Here is a 21133-nt window from a genome sequence, read left to right as displayed (position 1 = left end):
AGTTTGTAGCATAAAGACCTGAGGGTCTCTGCTTTCATCACTGTGACATAAGCAGAGTGACGTATGTGGAGTTTCCAGATATCAGTGAACTTGTTATTTTTGACGGGTGACACAAAGTCCCACTGTTAACAACCCATCCATAAACGCATGTACCAACTCGAAAGAGCCAGCTCATCAGGAAATTATTTAATGGTCCACCTACACCTGAAGGACAAAGGACAATCCTTTGAAGATAACAATGTCCAAATCTTAGCCGGAGAAGGCCGATGGTTTGAAAGAGGAGTAAAGGGAGCCATCTATGTCAGATTGGAAAAACCTTCTCTAAACAGAGGAGGTGGGCTGAGGTTTAACCTGCCATCAATTTACAATATAGTTTTAACGTCTGTCCCCATGAGGTTTCAACTCCATTCACACCTTGAGACTGGAGCCTCTGACTGACAAAGGCCATTCATAGGGAAAGAGGACAGGGACAAACAGTCCCCCCCTCAATGTCAGGTAAGTATCTAACATTTAGCTGCACCATTTTCTGGTGGTTTACACAAAGAAGCTGGTTTCTGATGGGTCACCCACAGAGTTTCCTATTTAACCTCAAACTTCCTACCAGTCCCTTAGAACTGAAGAAGCTACTCGGATGAGTGGTGAAACATCTTCTCAAAAAGCTGTTGCTCACTTGTCATCAAGCACCTTAAAATTGTGAGTAAATATTAATAAAAGCCATTAAATATATTGACAGAGGTATTTATAACGGCAATAAAAGTGAAGCACAATCTAATAGCCCACTCAGCTTTTGTTGTTTTTGGTTTCAAGATCCTTACCTTCAGAGAATATTATTTACCGTATTTTTCGGACTATAATGCTTGATTTATGCTCGTGCGAAAAATCGTCTGCGTCGGTACGCAGAGAGTCTGCGTCGCCGCGAACCCCCTTCGCAGAGAGTCTGCGTCACTTGACGCGCACCTCCAAAAAATCCTGACTACGCGTCGAAACGACGCCGACAGCAGGGACATGCGACGCAGACCTCAAGGGCTGTGATTGGTCCGCTTTACGTCATTTCCGGTTCTCAGCTTTTCCGGTTCGTTCTGTATACAAGGGCGCCATTTTTAAAATTCTTGGAGCTGCACTTCGAGTTCAAGATGGACCACGAGAAGCATTTGTTCTTCAATATCGATCAGCTCCAGCTCCAAAAGTGTCCTCTCTCGCTCAGTCGCCATTGTTCACTGTGCTGTTCACTCTGCCGCAACCATAGAAAAAAGCCGGAACCGGAAATGAAACACTCCACGCACGAATTCAGGAGATTTCGCGACTCAGCGCCCCCTAGCGTTGTGGCTGTAAATTACCACGCACTGCAAAGAAACCGACGCACAAGCATAAATGCCAAGTGACGGCGATCATGTTCGCCGAAGCTTCGCAGACAAATCGGCGCAGAACCCTAAATCAAGCTTAAGTCGCACTTTTTTTCATGGTTTGGCTGGCCCTGCGACCAGGGCCGTCGCGAGAAGGCAAGCAAACCAAGCAATTGCTTGGGGCCCCGAGCTGGCCTGGGGCCCCAAGACAACGACTGGTTAAGAATAAAATGCAACGACAAACTGTGTGAGCGCCCCTTTGATAGTTAATGCAGTAAAGTGCAATGACACTGTTATCGGGATCCCCCTCAAAGGGGCCCCTCTCAGTCGTCGCTGACAGCAGCCAGCCAGCCAGGTTCGTGATCTCTGCTGCCGGCAAAATATAAAACCTCGGGAGTCACAATGAAGCGGAATTATCCGTCAGGAAGCCAAAAGAGGAAGAAGAAAAAGGAAGAGGAGGATAAGAAAAAACAAGATAGTGGTAAGTGATAAATTACACTGGATAAAATAGCTCGACTTGTCTTGTACAAATGGTGTAATTTCGCAGCAGGTACTGTAGGCTAGCAAAAAAATGGTTATGTTAGCTACCTGCCTGACGGCCAATGCTGCTTGTAACAAACTAGAACAGTCAGTGTAACTTTTTTTTTCGAACGGACGGAATATGGTTACATATTGTAATATGTTTATTAACGGGATAAGGAAGACGCAGATCTGTTCCATAATCACTGTTTATCGTATTTAATGAGTCATTAAATACGATACAGTACAAACAGTATGAATGTATATATATATATGTGTGTGTGTGTGTGTGTGTGTGTGTGTGTTTAAGTATGTTGGATTTAGTTATTGTGCACTTTTTTGTGGTGTTTTTTTGCAAATGTTCAAATGTTTTGCACAGAATATGCAACAGCAGTATTTTCACTATTTTATTTATATAAAGTGTGGGTGAACTTAAACTGTATGGCTATGCTGTGGTTCCTGTAGGCTTTGCGTGGGGGGGGGGCTCCATGACCATTTTGCTTGGGGCCCCTAAATTCATTGAAACGGCCCTGCTCCTGCGTAATAGCGGCGGTGCGCCGTCTACCTCCGAAGTTCGCGGAGTTGCTTAGAAGTGACACAGAGGATGAAGAATTCAATGGATTTAGTGATTTGGAGTGAGATCAAGAGTTTGGTAAACTTGTTATGTTATGTTGTTTATGCTATAGTTATCTGAATAGCTGTTAACATACCAGACACCTATTCAGCCCGTTGTTCTATTGTTAGTACTATAACTTGCCTTTCAAGATGAAATGTGTTCTTGGTCTCCGATTTTATCAAATAAATTTCCCCCAAAAATGCAACTTATAGTCCAGTGCGACTTATATATGTTTTTTTCTTCTTCATTATGCATTTTTTAGCTGGTGCGATTTATACTCCGGAGCGACTTATAGTCCGGAAAATACGGTAATAGGTACGGGAAATAATGACTAAGGAGGAATGTGGAATAGAGGATAAAGACAGCCAAGTTCTGTGGTTTAGGAATTCAAACAGGAGAATGTGGTTTGCCAGTAAACAGGTGTGAACTGTTATAGTACAATAGAAGGAAAATATCTTTAATTCTGGACTAGCGTGAGCACTTTTCTAACTCTGTCCACCCACAGGAAACACTAATACATCTTGCATGTAGGCCTTACCTTTGCATAAGGAAGTATTACTGTAAATAAAGGAAAAAAGACCCCAGGGACGTAAAATTATCTTCTTAAAAGTTAATGTGTAACAAAAGCACAACTTTATATGCTTGGGGAAACGCTTAACACAAAGCCATGGTCATGAATTTCTCAAGCACGGTTTCCAGTCCGTCTCCACCCACTCTGAACAGGACAATACACAATATGGACTTTTGTAGTCTTAAAACCTGAGCCAGCATTAACCTTTAACTACAGTAGTTTGTAGCTCCCATACAATAATGGCTGAACAGGTTGCTTTTAATGGGTGATAAGAAGACCCAGGTTTCCTGCCAGGAAAGAGAGAGATAAAGGTTCTTCCCCTATCCGACATATGTTTTCTACAAAAACTTTAATATTTGGCTCCTTAAAACCTAAAAATACACATTGTGGCAGATGTAAAACGTTGAACACCCTTCGACTTGATTAATTTGTTGAGCCCTGACTGACTCTGTGTGACCTGTGGGATCCACTAAGCATCTGAGGATCTAAAAATGGAGCTACAAAGTAGAGAGGGGCTTTAGAAGGATATCAAAGGAAATGACATTTTGCCAGTAAAGGGTAACTATGGAAGGCAGATGTCACTTTTTGTCTGCGCATTTGGGCTGCAAAAACAATGAATGAATGCAAAGTACAAAGGCCGAAACCTTACATGTCTACACAAAGACTCAATTAGGTCAGGTTTCTAAGGCGTACTTGGACGCGTGGTGGTAAGGGAAAGCTGAGCATTTGTTTATACAGTATGCAGAACAAGTGTATGTAGGTATTTAATATAAAGTGGGAACGTTTTTAAAAATAAAATTGAGGAGAAAAGGGCAAGAGCTGGTGGAGGACTGTTGGGTGAAGACCAGCAGAGGTGAGCATCTGGGGATTTGCCAGTCACTCCCTGATGCACTCCCAATGCAAGCCTACTGGACTTTTGGTACAATCGGCACAAGTAGGAGAAGAGTCATCAGCAGCAATGTGCAGGCAGCAGTGAAAGCATCTAGGTGGCTCCGGATGAAGAGGGGGGAGCAGTGGAGGCAACAGAGCGCCACTTAGAAACAGGCATGCTCGAAAGGTTTTGGCTGGGTCACTAGAACAAGGGAGTGTTGTAAGACTCAAAACCTTCCAGGAAACGACACGGATGATGTGTTCAAGTTTGTGCGTCAGAAGCTTATTAACTCATTAACTATTTAAATAAAAAGTACAGTGAGGAAGATAATTGGATTTTTATGAGGCATTTGTTTGCCCTTAAAACACAGATTCTCACACAGTGCACAGTTGTTCAAGGTACTTGTCAAGGCTGCGTGTTTGCGTCCAGGCTTCAGAACGAATCAAATGCCTCCTTTGTGTGATTTGTGTGATAGAGCTATTGTGCCTTATCTTAAGATCTAAAGATTAAAAGGGTTTAAATATTTGTACATAACTGTATGTACACAGAGTTTAAGAAAATCAAGTCTCTTGTGTATTTAACCTACTGATCTTCTTGTCTGTTTAATCTGCTGTGTGCTGTAGCCTTGGTTTTTCAACAGTGAAAACCAGGAACCACTAGAAAAATAGTATTTGTATTTGTTAGAGAGCGACAATGAATAATGAAAGTAATTATATACACTATATTACCAAAAGTATTCGCTCACCTGCCTTTACTCATTCTATGAACTGAAGTGCCATCCCATTCCTAACTCATAGAATTCAATATGATGTCGGTCCACCTTTTGCAGCTATTACAGCTTCAACTCTTCTGGGAAGACTGTCCACAAGGTTGAGGAGAGTGTTTATAGGAATTTTTGACCATTCTTCCAAAAGCGCATTGGTGAGGTCACACACTGATGTTGGTCGAGAAGGCCTGGCTCTCAGTCTCCGCTCTAATTCATCCCAAAGGTGTTCTATCGGGTTCAGGTCAGGACTCTGTACAGGCCAGTCAAGTTCATCCACACCAGACTCTGTCATCCACGTCTTTATGGACCTTGCTTTGTGCACTGGTGCACAGTCATGTTGGAAGAGGAAGGGGCCCGCTCCAAACTGTTCCCACAAGGTTGGGAGCATGGAATTGTCCAAAATGTTTTGGTATCCTGAAGCATTCAATGTTCCTTTCACTGGAACTAAGGGGCCAAGCCCAGCTCCTGAAAAACAACCCCATACCATAATTCCTCCTCCACCAAATTTCACAGTTGGCACAATGCAATCTGAAATGTACCGTTCTCCTGGCAACCTCCAAACCCAGACTCGTCCATCAGATTGCCAGATGGAAAAGCGTGATTCATCACTCCAGAGAACGCGTCTTCACTGCTCTAGAGGCCAGTGGCGGCGTGCTTTACACCATTGCATCCGACGCCTTGCATTGCACTTGGTGATGTGTGGCTGCAGCTGCAGCTGCTCGGCCATGGAAACCCATTCCATGAAGCTCTCTGCGTACTGTACTTGGGCTAATCTGAAGGTCACATGAAGTTTGTAGCTCTGTAGCAATTGACTGTGCAGAAAGTCGGCGACCTCTTTGCACTATGCGCTTCAGCATCCGCTGACCCCTCTCCGTCACTTTACGTGGCCTACCACTTCGTGGCTGAGTTGCTGTTTTTCCCAAACGCTTCCATTTTGTTATAATAGAGCTGACAGTTGACTGTGGAATATTTAGGAGCGAGGAAATTTCACGACTGGATTTGTTGCACAAGTGGCATCCTATGACAGTTCCACGCTGGAATTCACTGAGCTCCTGAGAGCGGCCCATTCTTTCACAAATGTCTTGTTTCACAGTCTGCATGCCTGAGTGCTTGAATTTATACACCTGGGGCCAGGCCAAGTGATTAGAACACCTGATTCTGATCATTTGAATGGGTGAGCGAATACTTTTGGTAATATAGTGTATATATATACACACATATATATATTTATGTAAATGGTTAAGAAACATGCCAGAAAACTGAAGTCAGGATTTTTTTTTTTATTAAAATAAAATCTCCATAAGCATCCATTTGATCATGTACCTAAACATGTTTAAGTGTTATTTTTTTCATCTTTTATTGCAACCAAAAGACCAGTTTGTACTCACAGCTGAAATGAAAACCTAAGCATAACTCCGCAGCCAGCTGATGTTATCCACCCTGTCTAAATCAAGCTGCTCAGGGTTGTTAAAATAACAGCAATTTTGGTCTAAAAAAAAAAACAGTAATTGCTGTTTGCCTCAGGGAGGTTCTTGGGCTTCGTGACGCGTTTTGATGTATTCCTGGATGCTCACAAACAAGTCCAAGGAAATTCTCAAGAAGAGCCCTCTGCTGCTGACTCGCCGTAGTTTGACACCTCAATGAGGTTGTGGTCGGGGTCTCTAAAGTAAAGAGAAGTGATGGTCCCCACAGCTCCAGTTCTATCCACTGGGCCCTCTTCAATCTCAACTCCACAAACCTGCAGAGGAGAAAAGATGACACAAACTGAAACTGACGGCTGGTTCAGAGTCGAAACAGTCTGTGGAAATTTAAGTACCTTCAGATGTTGAGCCACGGTAGCCAAGGGGGTCTTGGTGATGAGGCACAGGTCTGCAGAGCCGGAGGTTGGATGCTTGGCTTTAGGTTCAAACTCCTGGCCCAGCTGGTGAAGGTTAAACTTCTGCTGCCCAAAACTCAGAGCCTTACGATTGCCCTTGAAAAATGCAGACGCAAAAGCGTGAAGATGCTGATAAGTGTCTCAAAGCTCTTAAAGTCTGGAGGAATGCCATCAGCTTGTATCACAGTCCAAGCCTGCCCCCTAGTGGAGGGTATATCTCAAACCACAAGAGTACTGCACTTTTCTGGTCCCTGTGTACAAATGACCACAGTGGGGATTTTATGAATAATAATGCGTGTGTCAATATAATTAATTTGCAGTAAATAACAACAATATACCTTGAAAGTGACCACCTCCATGCCAAGGACGGATGTATAAAAGTTGACAGTGTCTGGCACACTTTTCACTGTTAGCACCAAATGATCAAGATGGCTCACTTCAACTGGACAGGCTGTTTTGAATCTGACAGCTCCCAGTGTTTTGACGGAGACAACCTACAAAAAGGTAGGGGACAGAATGAAACAATCAAATAAATACAGTAAATCGATGTGTGGACGACGTGAAAACGAGGGGTTAAAAATTCAATCGTGGGCAAACAGCGCCGCCCCGTGGCCAAAGTCTGCTATAGTCCTTTAAATGTATGAAAGGTGAAATTATGGAGATTAGCAAAACGTCGACGTAGCTATAGCCAACGGCCAGCTAACACATGCTAATACCCTCAATGGACGCATGTAAATAGTGGCTTTTTAACACGTATGAGCCAGTTTTGCTGCTTTACACCGCGGCTCTGGTTTCTTTAAACGGAAGTCTAAATCGCTGCTACGTTCAAGGGGACCTCGGTCCTCACAGCGTCGGTGAGGACACTAGTGTCAATAAATGCTTGCGGTTAGCCGAAGTAGCATAATAAGACGTAATTTTACCTGGAGACAGCTCCTCGGAAAACGCGACAAACGGCTCCCAGCTGCTAGAAGCGCCATTCTTGTTTCAGTCTGACACTCCCGGTACTTCCTTGTTTTTTTTTCCCACCTCTGTGCGGTTACTCGAGAAGCAACACTCCTCTGGCTTTAGTAGACAGTTGGATAATTAGCACACTCCTTTGTATTAATGTGTGATAGTATCAAAGTCCACATTTCTCTCATTAACAGTGTCAGAGTGGGTTATTTGTTCTACCTGTATGAGTGAATGTATTACACAGGTACAGCTTCAACACCTGATCAAAGTAATGCAGCCCAGGACAACTGTTTAAAATCTACGCTCCTGAAGCCTATAATGTTGTTTTATTGGTACTTATCTTACCGTTGTACCGCTTAGAGTGTGAGTACATCAATCAGCCATAACATTATGACTAGTCTGATCACCTCACGGCACCCGTCAGTGGGTGGGATGTACACCCAATCGGGCATAACATTTTACCCACCTTCCTAATATTGTGTAGGTCTCCCTTGTGCCTCCAAAACAGTTGTGACTCATCAGAGAATGGACATGGGCCTTCTGAGGGTGTCCTGAGGTGTCTAGCAACACTATGACGTTAGTGGAGGGTCCTATGGGTTGAGGAGAGGGGCCTCCGTGGATCATTCCACAGGTACTTGATCAGTTTGGCATCTAATGAATTTGGAGGCCCTTGTGCTGCTTTTCATGTTTGTTTGTTTTTTTTAGTTGTTCCTAAACCATTCTTGTGTGTGTGCTTGTGTCAGGCTGCATCCTGCTGGGGATGACTGCTTCCATCAAGGAGTGTCATTGCTGTGGGGTAGGGGTGCCTGGTGTGGTCTAGGTGGGTGCTACATGTCTACGTAACATCTACACACATGCCAGGTCCAAAGGTTTCCCAGCATAACATTGTATTGTCACAAGATGGTCAATGTTATTTACTTCTCCTGTCAGTGGTTTAAAGTTGTGGCGGCAGGTGAACATTTTGTTCTCTGGGTTCATGTGATTGAAGCAGGAAAAATGAGTGGGAAGATTTAAGTGACTTTGACAAGGACCAAATTTTGATGACTCTCTTCAGGGGTGTTCCTGGTCTGCGGTCGTCAGTACTCATCAAAAGTGGTCCAAGGAAAGGAAAGTGGTGAACCGGGCACTGGGTCGTGCACGGCTAGGGCTCACTGGAGCGCGTGGGGAAGGCAGGCTGGCCAGTGTGGTCTGATCCAACAGACAAGCGGCTGTAAGTCGTAGATGAAAAAGCAAATGCTGGTTGTGATAGAAAGATGAACACACAGTGTATCACAGTTTGTTTTGCATGAGGCTACATACCCACAGGCCAGTCAGGGTGCCCACGGTGACCCCTGTCCACTGCCAGTAAAAGGCTACAAAAGGCACTCAAACATCATGTGCATTGGAAGAAGATGGCCTGGTCTGATGAATCACTTTTTTTTTCCCTTATACATGATATGGGTGGCAAAGTGGCTGTGCGCCAAGACGCAAGAAACACCCCTTTGCTGTTGTCATGGGGGTGTGCACCCGTGTTCTGGTGGTGGCACATATCAAATCAACATCCACATTAATGCCAAGACCTAGGTTTCCCACAAGAACATTACACTGCAATGAGATCATCAGTGTTAATCACTTCTCCAGTTAGTGGTTTTAATGTGGCTGACCAGTGTAGATGCAAAGGATAAAAAAGTAAATAAATAAAAAAAGCTGGGACAGCTTTTAACTCCGACATCTGTAATAAACACTGGAGCCTTTAGAGTTGGTTGTGGAGGGATGGATGTTGCACAAGCTGCTCAACACAATGAGAAACAAACACTATACAACCCATACACAACCTTGGTGTACCAGTCAGACTACACAGAGATTTCTTCAGCTCTACTGCAATAACCAGAGTTACAGCAGCCACTTACAAAGATACCTCCTATGAACGGCAGTGCATATTTAATTTGCACATGATTACTATCGTCTTGGGCAAATTTAAATAAAGTGCTATTTTGAATTTGCACATTTCATTGTCAACACTGTGAAGCTCATTGTATTGACATATACTGCACACATGTGTACAATGAGTATGATTCAATACTCTGCAAAAGCTCATCACTGGAAGTTGATGGGATCAGCTTTAGAGGGCCATGTGATAAAGGACATCTAAAAAAAACAAAAAAAACAAAAACAAAGTGGTAAGAAAAGCACTAGTGATACAAAGCAGAGGCACAAAGAACTCATAATGTGTTCACATGCATGCAGTGTAACAGCACGATATATGCGTAAAGAATGTGTACTTGCAATGCAATTCATAGCATAACAACTTGTTTAATTCAGCGGTTAGTTTCATTTAACACCCAGTTAACATACTGCACTGGGCGGGTCACAGAACAAGGCCAAAACTAAAGTATGGCCTAAGAGGGAACATACATTTCAATTACATGTTTATGGTATTCAACAACGTCTTGCATTCAAACCTTTATGTCCCACACGGGGAAATAATAATTGTGGCTAAGACATCACACAATGAAACAAGACACATGACAGGATGGCATTAATAGTGATGCCCTCTTTCTTCCTTTAGCCAGTGTTCCTGTTCATCAACAATGCTATTAACACCTACAGAACTTCTAAATAAAATGAACTTCAACACATAAAAGGTAATAAGTCTTCATTTAAGATTTTAGCCATAAACAGGTTTTTTTTTTTTTTTTTTAACAATAGCATTCATTTATATCATGGTGTGCATTTCCCAACTTTAGCATGTACAGCACACCAATATGGAGCACTTGCTCATGAGTCAGAAGGAGGGCACAGTGGACGAGTGTCTTGATCTTATACTGAAGCTAGGACTAAAGTACAGTGACGTGAATTTTTTTCCAGACTTGATAATCTGCCTATTCAGGCTTGAATTAAAGAGGAAAGCCTACAGTTCATTTATCTTTTGATTATTCCACTCAGCCAATGCCAGAACTTAATTCACCAATTATTAAAAAAATCTATTATGTATTAATAATAAGCATGAAATGTAGGAAAATAAAACAAAAGTAACTATATTTCAATCAATTTCTCACACCACATTTGTTAGTACGTTTTAGGTGAGAAAATTCCCAACTTGATAGACTCATTATCTATTGCCAATATGGAAACAACCCTAATTTCTGACAAATAAATGTGCGCCTGCTAAAGTAACGTATTCAGACTTTTTCTTCCTTTATACCACTACAACACTCAGTTTTTTTCCATTGAGAATTTTAATGGTATATGCCACTCCAAAATCATAGTTTGTTTCATGTGAATGATAAAGAGTACAAGTCACACTGTAAACTGCAAACCATTTTTGTCCTTCATCCTTTGGACATCACAATCTGTAAATAATTCTGCTGTGTGCACTGATACTACCCATTTGTTTAAAACCAAATTCATGGATGCTCCGAGTAATTGCAGCCAACATGACCCAGATCTTCATATGTGATAATTTACAATCAAAAACCAATTCACTGATACAAAGTATGATTCAAAATTATTTTTACAAGCTTATTTACAGCTAATACTTTGAACTGGTGTTACTAAGAATTGTACCTATATCCAACTTATAGTATATAAGGCGCCATTTAGGAGCTAATACAAAGGAACAGATTTGAAGTGCCTCACCTACCTGCAGATGTGTAGCATTTATAATTAGAGGATTCTTTATAAGATATAGCTTGTGTGCGCCGCTTGATGCAGTGCAACACCGCATGGTTTATACAGGGTGATCAACAGCATGCATTGCTTGTGCCCAACTTTGGACTGCAATAATAAATGTCTTAAGTCCCAATGTCACCGTATGGAGCACCCCAAATCAAAGTTGTGACTGCATTATGATGAAACTCACAAATGGGATAAAGGAAATACATTTCAACATTGGAGACACATTTCCTCAAAGCCTCTTATGGACTCAGGATATTAGATTACTTAGGTTGAGACCAAATGCCTGCAGTTACACCACACTCTCTCGGTTAGCCGACACCAGGACAGCTCTGCGGCAGATGGGGCACGTTGAGTTTTCAGAGAGCCAGCGATCTATGCAGTGCACATGGTACTCATGTGAACAGGGAAGTTTGCGTAGCTTGTTTCCTTCTGCATACTCTGTAATACAGACACTGCAAGTCTTCAAGGCATCACTCTCACCAAAGTTGCGCATTGAGAGGTTATCAATCTGTTCTTTGGTCAGCCCCTGTGGCTGGTCCTCATCATCATCATTTAGGAGGAAGAAGTGAGCGAGCCGCAAGAAGGGCAGTGAGCTGGGCTCCTCTAGGCTGATAGGTGGTCTAGGTCGAGCCCTGCCACCAGAAGGTGGCGGACCAGTGGCAAGACCCTCATCCGTATCGGTCTCAACTGTTCTTCCCCTTACTCCAGCAGTAACCGGTTGTTCATCAGCATCAGCAGCAGGGGCATCAGCAGCAGCAGCAGCATCTGGATTGTTAAGAGCTTCCACGTCAGCAGGTGTGTTGGCTCCACGGTTTGAATCCGAAGAATCAGAATCGGAATCCATGAGGTAGCCGAGCTCACCAAACCCAGTCATAATTTGCCGTATCATAGACTGGAGAGCCATTGAGGTTGCCTCTCCCAAACCTGCATCAGAGATTCTTCGGATAGGGATGCGAATAGTGCTGACGTAGGTCCTCACACCAGCACGCTCAGAGCGAGAGAAAGTCCTACGAAAGCCGCCACGCTCACTCTCATAAAGAAACGTGTTGTTTGAGTTCTGGGAGCGTGAACGAGTGCGACTGGCGATGCTGTCTCTTTGCCGGTATTCACCTGGACGCACGCGACGCACCTGAAGATCAAGCATAATAGTAGGGGGGCGGCGCCCTGCTGTGCCCCCTTCCCCACCACCAGCATCTCCTTCCTGAGAGCCTACATTTTGGGCCTCTGGGACAGATTCAGCTCCAGCCCTAGATGGCTGAACATCAACATCTGAGGTGCTTTGTCTGGAAAGTACATGTTGTCGAGTCCGAGAGCTGCCCTCTACTTGAGGCAAAGGGGGAGAATTTGTTGAAGAACTTGGGCTCTGAGAACTGTATGTATGTCGTGGGTTAGGTATACCATCAAGCTGATCCAAGTTGAGAGGGGAGCGGCTCCTGGCTAACCGGGCCCTAGTCCTGCGTGGTTCGGGACTACGACTGCGGGCTCTCCTTTGTCCTCTGCGTGGAGAAGTGCAAAGTGTTGGCTGTGTTGGCTGTATTGGCTGTATTGGCGGGCCAGCAGGCAAGCTGGGAGGTTCTCCTAAAACCTCTTGTGAAACAACCTCTTCGAGTTCAGGCTCTGGTTCCACTATGACGGCCAGCTCCTCCACAACTGGTTCCTCCACCACTTCTGTCTCCATAGGAACCTGTGGATCTGCATTTATCACTGCTTCTTCAACCACTGGAGACTGTTCTGGGGTCTGCATCAAAGGCTGCTCTGGGGTCTGCATCAAAGACTGCTCTGGGGTCTGCATCAAAGACTGTTCTGGGGTCTGAATCAAAGACTGCTCTGGGGTCTGCATCAAAGACTGCTCTGGGGTCTGAATCAAAGACTGCTCCGGGGTCTGCACCGAAGACTGCTCTGGAGTCTGCACCGAAGACTGCTCCGGGGTCTGCACCGAAGACTGCTCCGGGGTCTGCACCGAAGACTGCTCCGGGGTCTGCACCGAAGACTGCTCTGGGGTCTGCGCCGAAGACTGCTCCGGGGTCTGCTCCGAAGGCTGCTCCGGGGTCTGCTCCGAAGACTGCTCCGGGGTCTGCTCTGAAGACTGCTCTGGGGTCTCCTCCGAAGACTGCATCAGGGTCTGCTCCGAAGACTGCATCAGGGTCAGCCCTGAAGATGGCTCCGGGGTCAGCCCTGAAGATTGCTCTGGGGTCAACCCTGAAGACTGCTCTGGGGTCAACCCTGAAGACTGCTCTGGGGTCAGCTCTGAAGATTGCTCCGGGGTCGGTCCTGAAGACTGCTCTGGGGTCTGCTCTGGGGTCTGCTCCGAAGACTGCACTGAAGAAGGCTGCTCCCCTTCAGCAACTGCCTGCTGTTCAGCCAGGTTGCGATTCACACTGATTTCCAGGCTGAAGCGAAAATCGCCGCTGTTTGGGTTGGTCTGGCTTACAGCCCGCCATGACTGGTTTCCACGATGACCGGTTCTGGTTGTGTTGCCGGTGCGCCTCACTGTGTTCAACCAGTCCAAGAGACTATCACCACCTGCAGGATCCTCAGAGCTTTCTTGTTGTTCTGAAATTCGTAAGAATTAAGAAGTGACAAATCACAATTGAATCTGACAGTAAACTACATAAAAAGGACTGAAGAAATGAAAACATACCAGCTGGAGCTTCTACACTCTCAGTACTTGGGGTATTATTTTGCTGTTCTGGACCATCTTTGATTTGCTGAAGTCTGCTGAACAGCTCATCTTCTGTCACCTCTCCTAAAAGAGACATTACAAAACAACATTCGGTTATTGACAACGAAAAATAAAAATTTTGGTAATCCACATATTCCACCTAGAAATGTTGGGAAAAAGACACTGAAGTTGGCTAGAAGAAAGTGACAGCTGAACTCCCCACAATGAAAACAACATTTGTAAGAATATAAAATAACGGTTTCTGTACTCCTGTTTGGTTTTCTATGAGCACAGCAACAGGACAATACTTAAAACCTCCAGACTTACCAGGGCATGCCACTGTCCCTTCAATGCCCTCTCGTTGCAGGGTGCTCCATTAAAGGATGCTCCAAACTTACATTCACCTCCCCACTGTCCTGGGACAGACACGGATTGGACGTATTCAATAGTCCATACACCGCTGCATTTTGATCATAGTGGCAAATTCAAAAACAGGGTTTCCGTTAGGAATTTTTCTTGGCAGTCTGGTGTCCGAAAATAACTTGGGTTAAATCTAAAATATACCAATCATGTTTCAATAACTATGTTACAATATGTTATCATGTAGACTACAATGTCCGCTGTCTGAAGAATGAAAACAAGTCAAATCAGTTTGACTATTTAATGAACAGTAAAAACAATAAACTACAAAAGAAAACCTCAACATTTGTCAATAAAATGTAGGCTACTACTAAATATCTGCAACCTATAACATCTGATCAGACATAAAAAAATTTTTTTAAAAAAAAGCAAATATAGCCTGGAGGCAGTAACATTTTCTTTTGCTTCATTTTAGCAAAGTATTCTGCTGCCAACTTGAAATGAAACATGTCTTATGTGTCTTTGCAGTGGGCAGTCCATATAATCCAGAAAACCTCACACCGCCATTTAATTTCATTCTGTAGAGAGAAGCCACTCTCTTCTGTCCCAAAGGGGTACAAAACACAGGTCATTTTAATCAGTGTAGCTCAGTTAAGGTGTAGCTTACTGAGGTCATAAGCGCCGTAAGCTGCTGGAAAATAGTTTTGGGGAATCATCATCACTGCCGCTACATCTAAGGATAGCCTTTGGTAATAATACACATACAAAAAGGCATAGATGTTTGTGACTGGCTTGTTGTAAATTATCCTGTTGTTGTTTTTACAAAGTAAACAAACAAAAAAAAAAAAAAAGTCAGAACCAGCTGGCTAACAGAAACCCTGGTCAAAACTAGAGGCCAAAGCATGTTTACTGCAACCAGTCAACCTATTTAGCAAGCAGGAAATGAGTAGGAAGGGAAAAAAAGATTTCACTGACAAGTCACAAAATGATCTTGTCAACAACAGTGGAGTAGGACTAAAAGAGTTTGGAAACGATTTCTCCCCAGATTCTAGGGGTAAATCCTGGACATTTAGTGGTGTAATCTGGCCTGGAGCTTGCTGGGTACTAAGGTTTAGCCCATTATAATTTAAGAATTTCCAGCTATGCTCCTTAACCACCTGGACAATGCATAGATTATTCAGGCCGTCACGATTAATATCAAATATGTTGGATATTTAGGATTTAAAACATGGATCAATATGGCAGTGGTTTTACAATAGTCAATAAGACAAATTTACACAGAGCAGCTTACAGCGTTGTCAAGTAAGAGCAAACATTCTATATCTCATAGCCCTCTTCACCAAAATGTAAATAAAAATGTTTTAACTAATAGAGAAGAAGGCAAAATTGAAATGTGGGTTGTGTGATACCACAGCAACATAATAGCTAATGTATCACTTCTTATTATGTATGAGTGTGAATATCTACTGTATTAAAGAGACACTATGGCCTACACAACATCTAAAAAGGTCTGAGTGAGCCACAAAGACATTTCTTCAATGATCGTTTATCAGCATCTATATTGGCACTATTGAAATCTTTTCATAAGGCAAATAGTTAAAAACTTATAAAGAGAGGTGTGGGAGTCAGTGTATCACATGGGAAATTGTGAACAGATGTTACGACAACAAAGACTTATACAGTCACAGATTTCCTCCACAAGACTAAAGATGAGCATAATTAGATTAACAGTTCCCTACCTGGAGTGCCCAAAAGATTGTTGTCTCTCATGAGCCGATAGTCTTCATCACTGAGATTGTTGACAAACTGGTAGAAGGCCTCCTCTCTGCCCAGGCGGTCCAGCAGCCTTCTGCGTTGAGACTCGGGCTGGTCACTGCCACTCTGCTCTGAACTGTCAGACCCTTCCATTGATGCAGAAGGGGGGGGGGGGGGGGGGGGGATGTCTAGATATGCTCTCCAATCTTTGGCTAGATCCAGATGCTGCAGCAAGGAGGCAAACAATTAGAGGGTATCAAACACAGATGTCATATTTACTAATTCTACATCTACTTGTACTTGGAAGAGTTAATGTGACAACTACAAACAATTATCGACTAGGACTCACTACCAAAAGCAATGAAAATGGCCTATATAGTTACCTTAAATATTCCTATAGATGATTACTCTTAGTATATTACTAACAACAAGGCAAAACGTAAAACATCAACCTTGTAGCTAATACTAGCACGGTTTACAAAGCAAACTGACATGTTAGCATCACTATACGCAGCTCCGGCAAGCGGAGCAATTGCATTTACCGCAATGGACAACTTACATATCGTTACGAAATGTGACTTTTAAATATTTACTGGGAATAACACGGTGATTTGAGTGATTTTAAACCCTATGCCGAAGCCGTATGTTGCTCCAAGCGAATAACTCTTTGGCCAAAGTCGAGATAAAAACAAAATGGCATCACCTAGCTTAGCTTACGTCTACCATTTAGCATTGTACACGGTTGCTAACACTGACAACTTCAACCACTACTACCTAAAAGGGAAGAGCCGCAGTGTTTGTAGTAGTATACAGATGAAATAGCGAGCGCTTGGTTAAGCGGTATGTGTGATATAGTTTATATCACCTGCTCAAAACAGTTGAAGTACATGAACAAACAACCCCGGCTATGTTGCGCTAAAGGTAGTTAGCTTCCACGTTAACTAGCCAAGCGGCTAACTACATAAGCTACTAACGATCTTTAACATTAGCTTACCCTAACTGAGACAGTAGCTTAGTGTCACTGTTCTCCTTTACACCAACATACAATACATGTCGACGTGTGTGTTGCGTAGCTTGGCGTGAACTGAATATTTGTCTTCTTTACTGTTACAGGACAAACAACGGTTTCCATTAAAAAAATACACTGGGCTAGTGTTAGCATCACCGCAAGCTAACTGAGCAAACGACGCCAACCACTGACGTCCATAGCAGTACATAACCAGATCGAACTAGCTTAAATTAGCTAGCTAATAAGAATAAAGTTCTACAGAAGGAATATATCGTCTGGTAACAATTCAGTTATGCTTTACCTGATCGGTGATGTTAGTAGCGATATAGCCGTACTGCCCAGTTAATCTTTTAATATTCTCTGAAAAGCGATTGACTGTTGAGCTAAGTGCGATTTCAGGATTCCATTTTCTTTCTTGTAGGAAAGCTGCAATCATCTTCCGGAAACTGAGAAAAACGCCAATTTACCCGGAGTAATTCCTTACAGGCATGCAGAGCGCCGCTGAAACACATAGGAAATCGCTTGCGTTTACGTCGTCCAATCGTAGCGAAGGACGCGGGCAGAGATGTACGTTGTCTGACAGGCGAGGCTGCCTGGAAGACCGAACCGAGGGCACAAAGTCCCCGCCCAGCTGCCTAGAAGGGAATCAGCAGAAGGATGTTTGTTTTGAACAAGGCTGCCTCTGGTCTGTTGTAGCGTCACTGTGCGGCCGTAAACGCAAATACTCCTGCCTTCTGCAGACTGGAAGACAAAGATCTGTAAACAGCTCTCTGCTTAAAAGGCCAAAAAAGACGAAATGGCCTATTTGAAAGTACCAATCGAACCAAGTACACTTTATACCTACTAAGGTATCAGTGTCTCATTTAGTTAATTAGTCATCTGTGTTGCACAACTAGTGGTGTAAAAAAAATATAGTATTGCACATTACAGTCACTTGCCAGTTCATTAGACACACAATTGACATCTTCATGAAGGTTATGATATTCAGCATTTGCTTAAAAATAACTGAAAGACATGTTGATTCAACTGTGTTTTCATTTTGGAAGCTGTGGTTTGCAGTACTATTGAATTGTCTAAATAACAGTGTGTAATACAATACAGTTTAAGAGCACTGGAAATTGATAATACAGGTGAATTATCACCTTTCTGATGCCGTTCCAACATAAACTGAACGTTATAGCAGTCGCTCTAGGGGGTTTAGTGCAGGACTGTTACACTAGAGTGCTGTCGTTTTCACCAGCGTACCCAATGAACTGTCAAGTGAGTATACATGCATGGTACAGTACATATTTTGTTGTCATGCAAGTTCACTCGCTGATACTTTCACACACTGTCATTTCTTTTTCAGTATGCAGGACTGCTATTCCTGCTCTGTCATCAAAGCAGATACAGGCACACATCTACAATTAGCAATGCTTACAACAAACTGTTAACGTGCAGACATTTATCTACATCAAACTGAAAGAAAAGAATGAAGAACAATGTATGTGTATACACATGTGTAATACACATTAAAATGTTTGTCAAAAGTTTGTGTAAAAAAACAAAAAACATCTAAAATCCAGCTCTTTTAAAATAAAATAATTATAAAACAGTTTAAATCATAGTTTAGTGAAAACAGCACAGTAACTGAACACTTCCTCAGATATTTTGCCAGAAAATTCTTGTGATTATTTTTATATTTGCCAAGCTAGTTAAGTATTATTTTACTAGTTTGGTGTCATCTTTTGCTTCTTTGCAGTGCCCCAGTGGTCGAGGGAAATACCACATTATTGCAACATCCGCGGTTTTATTACTGTGTATTAATGAATAGTTTATTGTCTCTTTCCTCTATTTAGGGAAACAGTCTTTAAAAACATTTTAAATTAAATTACCTGAAGCTATTACAGTTCAGAACACAAAAATCGGTCCGACACCTGAACATCAAAACATCCAAATACAATTCAGAAATAGCACTGCAGCAAGTCAAAGTTAAGGAGTTCAATATTCTGAATCCAGGCCGACTCGGGCCTTTCTGTGTTTCAATATTCTCTCTGTGTCTGCGTGGGTTCTCTCCGGGTACTCCGGCTTCCTCCCACCGTCCAAAGACATGCTCATTAGGTTAATTGGTGATTCTAAATTGGCCGTAGGTGTGAGTGTGAATGGTTGTCTGTCTCTCTGCGTTAGCCCTGCGATAGACTGGCGATCTGTCCAGGGTGTACCCCGCTGCATTCTCTCGCCCGTTGACAGCTGGGATAGGCTCCAGCCCCCCTCCTCCTCCCCAACCCTTTACACAAGCGGTCACAGAAGATGAATGAATGAATAATATAGAGGAAGATTCAGCACAGGCTTGTAGCAGGCCCTAGACATTTAAGTGGGTGCAGGAGGGATTGTATTGATGCAGCAGCTTGCCCGAAGACACCCAGTGATGACCGTTTTGCAGAAGGTGGCATCTGCTTACAGGCCATTTTCAAAGCAATGTACAAAAAAGCGCTCGAGTACAGATGCACATTTTGGAAAATGTCCTATTCCTCATTGTTACCTTGTAATACCTGAAATGGCTTAAGCCGTTGTTCTAACACATAAAAACGGATTACCTAGCAGCATTCCATTTTAATGAATTTAACACAAAAGATTACTCCGCAAAAGCTCAAAAGAAAATTCTTTCTTTTACAGCAAACCTGTCACCCAAATAGAAATGTGCTGCATGTATATTCGGATTCTGATTTCATTCAGCTATATGAAAACATGTAGATCTAGGCATGCGGATTAGATCAGAATGTTACTCTGTACTTTCCTGATGTGAAGTAAAAGCCACGAACAATTGCCCTAATAACAAAGCTGCCTATGGCTGTCTACGCTGTGTGAGCACGCACTGACAAAACAACTAGGATCTCATTTAATAACCACAGGTGTACGCGATCCATTGCATTACACATTCCATCTTATAATTTGCTTGCTCCTTATCTGCCACGGGTGACTAAAGAACAAAAACAATGCTAATACCAGCTGACAATTTCGGAGGAATACATCACAGGATCTGTTTATGGTCTGAGACTGTATCTCCAGCTCCAATTAAGCATGCCAGAATGAGTTGCAGCGCGGACCACAGCAGCCCAGCTCGGAGTTATGGATGAGCAGTCACTCTAGCAATGCCTGACCCTGAGTGCTAATTAGATATGACATTAAAATAACATGAGCCGCAGCCAGACTTGTACAGGAATTAAAATTACTTTCGTCTAAGAATCTTCCAATATAACAAACACGGAAAGACTAATTGGAAATATTAAGGTTGTTTTTACGCTGACACATTTTGTGGTATGAACAAACACTGACAAGAGCAGATTATACTCTTCCCTGTTACTATTATTTCTATCGTATGGAGGAATATGTGCTCAACAGATATGCTACGTACTCTTCCCTCTTGACATCTTAATACAATATTTGTAATATTACTTTTCTCACATTATCTTTTTCTAATTGTTATTTTGAATGGGCCGCAGTGGAGTTAACAGCGTGGGCATTTTATTTTTACTGTCATGCAATATAGTTCCTGGCTAGAGCAACGGGTGGGCGGTAAAAAACACAACCCAACTCTCTTCAGAAAGCAGCATTCAAAATCTTATTTTAATTTGTATATTTACTCCATAAACATTATTACAAAACTCAGCAAGTTACCAATATTACATTATCACCATACAGGCTTGATCACAAATATTTAAAACCTTTGCAACAGTTACAACAAAAAAAACAAAAAAACAAAATAATACTCAAATAATTTACATGAAAATCTATAAAACAGCAAATTGTTCACAAATTATATTTTTTTTTTCCAAGTTTTCATATTTTTTTTTCTTTGCTTATTTGTGTTTTGCACAGTAACACAACACTCTCACAACAAGATCATGGTCTTATTACAAAACTCCCAACAAAATGTAAATATTTCTAGTTTTCTGTTGATACTTTCATATTTTGGTTTTTAAAACCAGAAACTTGTCGTTGTATATCCTTTCCACTGCCCATAGAGGCGCATAAAAGGTTACTCACACACACAAATACTTCACAGCACTTTCTAAGAAAAATATACACTTACAAAATATGTTACAAATTGGCACACAAAAAATATACAAGATTTTGTAGTGTCAAGAGTTCATTAAGATTCCTTCTGGTAACAACTCTAGACAGTATATATAAAGCT

General features: G+C 42.5%; 2 protein-coding genes across 2 annotated transcripts; both read right to left on the bottom strand.

Moving 5' to 3' along the window:
• Positions 1 to 5914: 5914 nt before the first annotated feature.
• On the bottom strand, positions 5915 to 7939 carry glod5 (glyoxalase domain containing 5). The gene is made up of 4 exons (XM_084550370.1): positions 7483 to 7939; positions 6901 to 7056; positions 6503 to 6658; positions 5915 to 6424 (listed from the first exon to the last, which is right to left on the bottom strand). Exons 1-4 carry the CDS (start codon positions 7537 to 7539, stop codon positions 6281 to 6283), a joined length of 513 nt encoding a protein of 170 aa, XP_084406496.1. The 5' UTR covers positions 7540 to 7939; the 3' UTR covers positions 5915 to 6280.
• Positions 7940 to 9487: 1548 nt separating this feature from the next.
• rlim (ring finger protein, LIM domain interacting) lies at positions 9488 to 17512 on the bottom strand. Its single transcript, XM_084550050.1, has 4 exons — positions 17258 to 17512; positions 15932 to 16172; positions 13812 to 13916; positions 9488 to 13723 (listed from the first exon to the last, which is right to left on the bottom strand). Exons 1-4 carry the CDS (start codon positions 17390 to 17392, stop codon positions 11460 to 11462), a joined length of 2745 nt encoding a protein of 914 aa, XP_084406176.1. The 5' UTR covers positions 17393 to 17512; the 3' UTR covers positions 9488 to 11459.
• Positions 17513 to 21133: the final 3621 nt, after the last annotated feature.

Source organism: Chelon labrosus (assembly GCF_963514085.1).
Source record: "Chelon labrosus genome assembly, chromosome: 8".
Classification (NCBI taxonomy): Eukaryota; Metazoa; Chordata; class Actinopteri; order Mugiliformes; family Mugilidae; genus Chelon; species Chelon labrosus.
This window is presented reverse-complemented; position numbering and strand designations above follow the sequence as displayed.